Here is an 8,677-nt window from a genome sequence, read left to right as displayed (position 1 = left end):
AGCCGCCTCAGCCCCTCAGCCTCCTCAGCCGCCTCAGCCCCTCAGCCTCCTCAGCCGCCTCAGCCCCTCAGCCCCTCAGCCCGTCAGCCGGCTCAGCCCCTCAGCCGCCCACGCGGCTGTTTGCTCACCCTTCCAGCTGCCTTACGGGTCGGCGCTGCCCGACGGGCTCTAGCGCATCCTCCTGCCCAGCGTCCCACCGGCCGCGCCTGCCACTGGCTCCTGGCCGCCAGCTAGTAGCCGCGCACGTGAGCAGGGTCAGTCCAGGGGAGCAGACCCCGAGAGGCGCGACGGGATGGCAGGTGGTGTCTTCCAAACCCAAGCCTCCGAAAGTGGCAGCCGGGAGCACGCTGCTGACCAACCAGGAGGTCCCGCTCTGTCCCAGCCTAGGCCTCCCGGAGCCATCACCCTCGAGGAGTCCCGGGCGGGGGGCACCGCCTGCTCCACCGGTGTCGTGGGCTTCTGCCAGGCCATGATCCGTGCCCAACGCCAGCAAAGGGCAGTTTGTGCCCTAGAGTCGGGAGAAATGCATGCTTCCTGGGGATCTGAAAACTCCAGGTCCTCCTGCCAGGAGCCCACGGCCTCAGATGGGGACCAGGACGCGCCTGCCCTGGGGAAGCCCCCCCTAGACCTGAGCCCGAAATAGTCCCCAACAAACCCCACACCAGCAGGGCTGACGTTTGGGCTCCAGGGTGCGGTGTCATATGAAATGGGCATCGCGTGCTTTCCATACAAAAGACAGAAGTCTGGAGTTTATGAAATTATTGACGGAAAGCCGCGAGGTGCCAGAGATCATGGCCCAGAGCTGGCAGAACTGATCAGATCAATGCTGAGTAAAAGGCCTGAAGAAGACCATCTGGAGGAGCATCCTGAGGGCCTTCCCCAAAGCACCAGATCACCTTCCTTTCCGAGGCCACAAAGGCCAGAACCTCCAGAAATAGCATGAAACGTGAGGACTTGGTGACACCCAAGCCTGCTGCCACCGTGGTTTCCGGCAAGGCAGAATCAAGGCATGAAGTAATCCACCCCAACCACGCTCCTCTGAGGCTGAACAAGACATGATAATGGGTGACGCCAAGTGTTTGTCCCAGGAGAGGCCCAGGGTGGTTGGTCCCTTAAGTCACCTGCCAGTCTGAAGACCCAGGGGACTTGAGCAATACCAAGAACTGGCCACGGTCAGTAGGGTAAATATTGACATCTTACCTGCAGAAGGGATGGACCCAGCGAGCCAGGGCGGAGGTTGCAGTGAGCTGAGATCGCACCATTGCACTCCAGCCTTGCACTCCAGCCTAGGGACAAGAGCAAGACTCTGTTTCAAAAAAAAAAAAAGAAAGAAAGAAAGAAAGAAAAGAAAAGAAAAAAGAGAGAAAAAGAAAAGAGGAAGAAAACAAATTTACTGTCTTCAGTGGTTCGAAATAGCAAAAACTGGTTGCCAAATACAGTATGTGAAATAACTCCTGCTTAAATTATTTAAGAAAGAAATTATATAGGGCAAACACAATAAATTAGTCTTGTGTGACATATTTTGAGTACCTGAAAATTCTTCTATTTGAAAAAGGGAAAGGAGTTTTGACTCATCTTGGCCAGCATTTAAAACACAAGCATAGCAGACACGGTCCTGCAACTTCTTCCCGATGAGGGTCTTCAGTGGCATTTACCACAGTTGTCAGCTGATGCTGTGTCTCTCCAGGGCCTGGGTAACCTCAGGGACCTCACTGGCAGCTTCTCCTCTCCTCAGGCTTCCAGAAAAGTAACAGCCAACCAGGGAAATAGAAATTATCATTTTAAACAATCTTGGCAAATTGTAGAGATTTTATTGGTACTGCTCACATCTCTAGGTTTTTGAGCATTTTTTTCCCACAAAGATTAGATTATAAACACTGCGTCTATGCTTCTACATGTGTTCATGACTCAAATGGCCTCTTTGCTACTTGAGTTGCAACACTGTTCTGAGGAAGTGAAACTGTTGAAATATATTTATAAATACATATATTCTTATCTATAATTTATTAACATACATGTTCAACAAACTGAAATGTTTACATTTTGGCAAACATCAATGAAGACCAGTATAATATTCAATGAAATAGCTTCTTTCATTTTTAATCTCTTTCAATTTATGGCTCATTTGTTAATTTGTGAACATATTGTGTGTGTATATATGTAATTTTTTTACACGGAATTTTGCTCTTGCTGCCCAGGCTGGAGTGCAATGGCATGATCTTGGCTCCCTCCGCCTCCCATGTTTGAGCAATTCTCCTGCCTCAGCCTCCTGAGTAACCGGGATTACAAGCATGTTCCACCACGCCAGGCTAATTTTGTATTTTTAGTAGAGACAAGGTTTCTCCACGTTGGTCAGGCTGCTCTCCAACTCCTGACCTCAGATGATCTGCCCGCCTTGGCCTCCCAAAGTGCTAGGATTACAGGTGTGAGCCACCATGCCCAGCCTCCTGCACCTATCTTTATCCAGATGCACATAACTGTTATCCTCTGCCTGTCCAGTAATGTATATTAGGATTGTGTTGGTAGAAGGGCTGAGGCAGGGCTTGCTTGTCTGACATAATGTAGAAGGGTCTTGGAACATGTCCTGGGTCTAGGGTCTAAAACCCCTCGTGGCCTACAGAACACCAAGCTCTGTGCCAAAGGGTGGAAGACTGCCCTGCTGCACTACAATCTAAGCCCAGTGCATAGAATCCCTTGTGGCTTGGAGAGCACCCAGGGCTCAGGTCATAAAACTCCTCATAGCCTCTGGAATGTGTCCAGACTCCCTGGCCCCTTGCTTCTTGCTCTCCCAAGATCATAAATTAATTGTATCTTGAATTAGAAGAATCTGTTCTCCCTTACCTCAAGTAGCAGAGCATGTGCTAAACCGTCACAGCTATGCTTGATGCACCGCTACCTTTCTACCCCCATGTACTCACATCCTCACCTGTCTACACCCACATCTGCATGTCCTCACCACCTGCTTCTTTGTTCGATTACTAATAAATAGTGTGGGCTCCCAGAGCTCAGAGCCTTCGCAGCCTCCATACTGGCGTTGGTCCCCTGGACCCACACTATGTACTCTTAACTTGTCTTGTCTCATTCCTTTGATTCTGCTGGACTTCGTAGCCTCCATGACCTGGTGTTGGGTCTGATCACCCCAACATTTCTGGTGTGCCAATGTGGGGCTATGAAGACTCTGGTGAAGGAATGCTAGAGCATGTGAAAGCAGGATATCCATCGTCAGAGGACACCTGAGGACAACTGAAAGAAGCTTGGCAGGTAAGCTAGGTGCTCAGAAGAATCAGGGTAACAATGGGACAGAATGAAAGCAAACATTCTGCTTATTTAAACTTTCTAAGGCATTTATTACAGAGATGGGGAGCGAAAGTTAATACTCAGAATTTATTAAAACGCTTTAGTACAATAGAGCAGTTTTGCCCATGGTTCCCAGAACAAGGGACTATGGAGTTGGATGAACGGGAAAGAATTGGCAGAGATTTTAAAAACGTGTATAAAGGAGGAGCCAAAATTCCAGTTTCTATTTGGTCGGTGTGGGCATTGATAAAGGCAGCTCTTGAGCCATTTCAAACAGATGATTAGGCAGATTTAGATGAGGAAGAGGAAGACGAGTGTAAAAAAAACTAACTTCGGATTCTGAATGCGAGGAGCAAAAACCGGAGGAAATTAAAGAAAAGGGAAACTGAAAAAGGTATGTTTTACTAGCCCGTTGGCTCTGCCTGCTGAATTAAGTGAATGGCCACCTCCTCCCCCTCCCCGTAATGGGCGAGAAAATGAATTAGCTGTAAAACTAACTGCTCCTGTAGTTGCAACATTAAAACCTGGAGTGATTGTTGGTGCTATACAAAGTTCTATTCAAAAAGCTAGAGCTGAGGGAGACCCAGAAGCATGGCAATTTCCAGTTACTATAACCCAGCAAGGAGGGCAAAATACAGCTAATTGGGCCACCTTTTCTTTTAAGCTATTAAAGGAATTTAAGCAAGCCATTAGTCAATATGGGCCAAATTCTCCTTTCATACAAACTTTACTAAAAAATATGGCTCTTGATAATAGATTAATACCATATGACTGGGATACTTTAACATGTATTCTCACTCCATCTCAGTACTTACAGTTTAAAACCTGGTGGGTTGATAAAGCACAAACTCAATCAAAGGAAAACACACCAGCACAGCCACCTGTGCCTATTTCTTTTGAACAGTTAATGGGGGTCGGCCCTAATTGGGAATGATTAGAAAATCAGGCAGTAATGGAGGATGTTGGCATTGCTCAGCTGTGCACCATGTGCTTACAAGTGTGGGAGAGAATAAATGTTATAGGAGAAAAATATCCTTCTTTGAGTTCTGTCCGACAAGGACCTAAAGAACCATATGCTGATTTTATTGCTTGGCTCCAGGAGGCTGTGCATAAAGCTATAACTGACAAAACAGCTCAGGATGTTGTAATACAGCCTCTTGCATATGATAATGCTAATACAGAGTGTCAAAATGCTATTAGACCTGTGAGAGGGAAGGCTTATTTGGCTGAATATATTAAGGCTTGTGATGGCATTGGAGGTAACTTACATAAGGCTACTCTTTTAGCTCAAGCTATGGCTGGACTAAAGGTGGGGAGAAATATGCCCCATTCCTCAGGCTCTTGTTTTAATTGTGGGCAATTTGGACACACAAAAAAAGAATGTGGAAAAGGAAATCAAAAGACAAAAACTATTACCATCAATCAACAGAAAAGTCCCCACGTATGCCCCCAATGTAAGAAGGGCAATCACTGGGCAAATCAGTGTCATTGTAAATTTAGCAAAGATGGACAATACCTTTCAGGAAATGGGAAGGGGAGACCACCTCGGCCCCCTCAACAAACTGAGGTGTATCCGGCACAGTCAGTGCCCTTATAAATGTACAACAATTGTCCCCCACCACAGCAGGCAGTGCTGCCGTAGATCTCTGCAGCACAATTTCTGTCTCTTTACTTCCTGGGGAGCCATCAAAGAAGGTCCCCATGGAAGTTCAGGGCCCTTTACCCTCAGAAACAGTTGATCTATTGCTTGGAAGGTCTAGCTTAAATTTAAAAGGTGTCACTGTACCTACAGGAATAATTGATTCTGATTATGCCAGAGAGATTCAACTAGCTATTGGTTCCTCAACTCCATGGTCTGCTTCCCCAGGAGAAAGGATTGCTCAGTTGTTGCTGCTACCTTATACAAAACTGGGAAGCAGCACAGGAAAAAGAACAGGAGGATTTGGTAGTACTAACCCAGCAGGAAAAGCTGTATATTAGGTTAATCAAGTGTCTGATAAGAGACCTATTTGTACAGTAACCTTTCAAGGAAAGGACTTTGAAGGGCTAGTAGATACTGGAGCTGATGTTTCTATTATTGCTTTAAATCAATGGCCCCGACACTGGCCCAAACAAAAGGCATCCATTGGTATTGTTGGAGTAGGGGCTACTTCAGAAGTTTTTCAAAGCTCTTTAATTTTACCATGTCAAGGGTTGGATGGCCAGGAAGGGATAATTCAACCTATTATTACACCTATTCCTGTCACTCTATGGGGTAGAGACTTATTGCAACAATGGGGTGCTGAAATATCTATTCCTATGGACCAGTATAGTAATAACAGTAAACAAATAAGAAAAATGGGATATCTCCCAGGTAAGGGACTAGGAAAAAATGAAAATGGCCAACCAGAACCTTTAGAACTAAAAGGGCAAACAGATTGAACTGGATTAGGGTATCATTTGTAGGAGCGACTGTTGCTGAGCCTCCGGCTCCCATTCCTCTTGTTAGGCTAACTGCCAAACTGGTTTGGATGGAGCAATGGCCACTGAAACAGGAAAAACAAGAAAAACTGGAGGCTTTAAAAGAATTGGTGCAGGAACAATTGCAAAAGGGACACGTAGAGCCTACTTTCTCTCCTTGGAATTCTCCTGTGTTTGTTATTAAGAAAAAAATGTTATTAAGGTAAATGGAGAATGTTAACAGATTTAGGGGGGCAGAGCAAGATGGCCGAATAGGAACAGCTCCAGTCTCCATCTCCCAGCGCGAGTGACACAGAAGACCGGTGATTTCTGCATTTTCAACTGAGGTACTGGGGTCATCTCACTTAGGAGTGCTGGACAATCCGTGCAGGTCAGCTGCTGCAGCCTGACCAGCGGGAGCTGAAGCAGGGCGAGGCATCGCCTCAGCTGGGAAGCGCGAGGGGGAAGGGAGTCCCTTTTCCTAGCCAGGGGAACTGAGACACACAACACCTGGAAAATCGGGTAACTCCCACCCCAATACTGCGCTGTAACACCAGCACACCGGAGAATATATCCCACACCTGGCCGGGAGGGTCCCACGCCCACAGAGCCTCCCTCCTTGCTAACACAGCAGTCTGCCGCAATCTAACCGCAAGGCAGCAGTGAGGCTGGGGGAGGGGCGCCTGCCATCGCTGAGGCTTAAGTAGGTAAACAAAGCCGCTGGGAAGCTCGAACTGGGTGGAGCTCACAGCAGCTCAAGGAAACCTGCCTGTCTCTGTAGACTCCGCCTCTGGGGACAGGGCTCAGCTAAAGGAGCAGAAGCCTGTGCAGACGCGAACGACTCTGTCTGACAGCTTTGAAGAGAGCAGTGGATCTCCCAACACGGAGGTTGAGATCTGAGAAGGGGCAGTCTGCCTGCTCAAGTGGGTCCCTGACCCCTGAGTAGCCTAACTGGGAGACATACCCCACTAGGGGCAGTCTGACACCCCACACCTCACAGGGTGGAGTACACCCCTGAGAGGAAGCTTCCAAAGCAAGAATCAGACAGGTGCACTCGCTGTTCAGCAATATTCTATCTTCTGCAACCTCCGCTGCTGATACCCAGGCAAACAGGGTCTGGAGTGGACCTCAAGCAATCTCCAACAGACCTATAGCTGAGGGTCCTGACTGTCAGAAGGAAAACTATCAAACAGGAAGGACACCTATACCAAAACCCCATCAGTACGTCACCATCATCAAAGACCAGAGATAGATAAAACCACAAAGATGGGGAAAAAGCAGGGCAGAAAAGCTGGAAATTCAAAAAATAAGAGCGCATCTCCTCCTGCAAAGGAGCACAGCCCATCGCCAGCAACGGATCAAAGCTGGTCAGAGAATGATTTTGATGAGATGAGAGAAGAAGGCTTCAGTCCATCAAACCTCTCAGAGCTAAAGGAGGAATTACGTACCCAGCGCAAAGAAACTAAAATTCTTGAAAAAAGAGTGGAAGAATTGACAGCTAGACTAATTAATGCAGAAAAGGTCATAAATGAAATGACAGAGATGAAAACCATGACACGAGAAATACGTGACAAATGCACAAGCTTCAGTAACCGACTCAATCAACTGGAAGAAAGAGTATCAGCGATGGAGGATCAAATGAATGAAATGAAGTGAGAAGAGAAACCAAAAGAAAAAAGAAGAAAAAGAAATGAACAAAGCCTGCAAGAAGTATGGGATTATGTAAAAAGACCAAATCTACGTCTGATTGGGGTGCCTGAAAGCGAGGGGGAATATGGAACCAAATTGGAAAACACTCTACAGGATATCATCCAGGAGAACTTCCCCAACCTAGCAGGGCAGGCCAACATTCAAATTCAAGAAATACAGAGAACGCCACAAAGATACTCCTCCAGAAGAGCAACTCCAAGACACATAATTGCCAGATTCACCAAAGTTGAAATGAAGGAAAAAATCTTAAGGGCAGCCAGAGAGAAAGGTCGGGTTACCCACAAAGGGAAGCCCATCAGACTGACAGCAGATCTCTCGGCAGAAACTCTACAAGCCAGAAGAGAGTGGGGGCCCATATTCAACGTTCTTAAAGAAAAGAATTTTAAACCCAGAATTTCATATCCAGCCAAACTAAGTTTCATAAGTGAAGGAGAAATAAAATTCTTTACAGATAAGCAAATGCTTAGAGATTTTGTCACCACCAGGCCTGCCTTACAAGAGACCCTGAAGGAAGCCCTAAACATGGAAAGGAACAACCGGTACCAGCCATTGCAAAAACATGCCAAAATGTAAAGACCATCGAGGCTAGGAAGAAACTGCATCAACTAATGAGCAAAATAACCAGTTAATATCATAATGGCAGGATCAAGTTCCCACATAACAATATTAACCTTAAATGTAAATGGACCAAATGCTCCAGTTAAAAGACACAGACTGGCAAACTGGATAAAGAGTCAAGACCCATCAGTCTGCTGTATTCAGGAGACCCATCTCACATGCAGAGACATACATAGGCTCAAAATAAAGGGATGGAGGAAGATCTACCAAGCAAATGGAGAACAAAAAAAAGCAGGGGTTGCAATCCTAGTCTCTGATAAAACAGACTTTAAACCATCAAAGATCAAAAGAGACAAAGAAGGCCATTACATAATGGTAAAGGGATCAATTCAACAGGAAGAGCTAACTATCCTAAATATATATGCACCCAATACAGGAGCACCCAGATTCATAAAGCAAGTCCTTAGAGACTTACAAAGAGACTTAGACTCCCATACAATAATAATGGGAGACTTCAACACTCCACTGTCAACATTAGACAGATCAACGAGACAGAAAGTTAACAAGGATATCCAGGAATTGAACTCATCTCTGCACCAAGCGGACCTAATAGACATCTATAGAACTCTCCACCCCAAGTCAACAGAATATACATTCTTCTCAGCACCACATC

The 8,677-nt window shown here is 46.3% G+C and overlaps 1 protein-coding gene across 1 annotated transcript; it reads right to left on the bottom strand.

Annotated features, from left to right (window-relative positions):
• Positions 1-11: 11 nt before the first annotated feature.
• LOC116418627 lies at positions 12-1,271 on the bottom strand. The gene has a single exon (XM_031935044.1). The coding sequence runs from the start codon at positions 712-714 to the stop codon at positions 256-258; it is 459 nt and encodes a 152-aa protein (XP_031790904.1). The 5' UTR covers positions 715-1,271; the 3' UTR covers positions 12-255.
• Between the last annotated feature and the right edge of the window lie 7,406 nt (positions 1,272-8,677).

Source organism: Piliocolobus tephrosceles, unplaced genomic scaffold, assembly GCF_002776525.5.
Source record: "Piliocolobus tephrosceles isolate RC106 unplaced genomic scaffold, ASM277652v3 unscaffolded_23778, whole genome shotgun sequence".
Lineage (NCBI taxonomy): Eukaryota > Metazoa > Chordata > Mammalia > Primates > Cercopithecidae > Piliocolobus > Piliocolobus tephrosceles.
This window is presented reverse-complemented; position numbering and strand designations above follow the sequence as displayed.

Coding starts and splice junctions, on each gene's coding strand:
- LOC116418627 (XM_031935044.1), bottom strand. CDS start 714: ATGCCCATTTCATATGACACCGCACCCTGGAGCCCAAACGTCAGCCCT.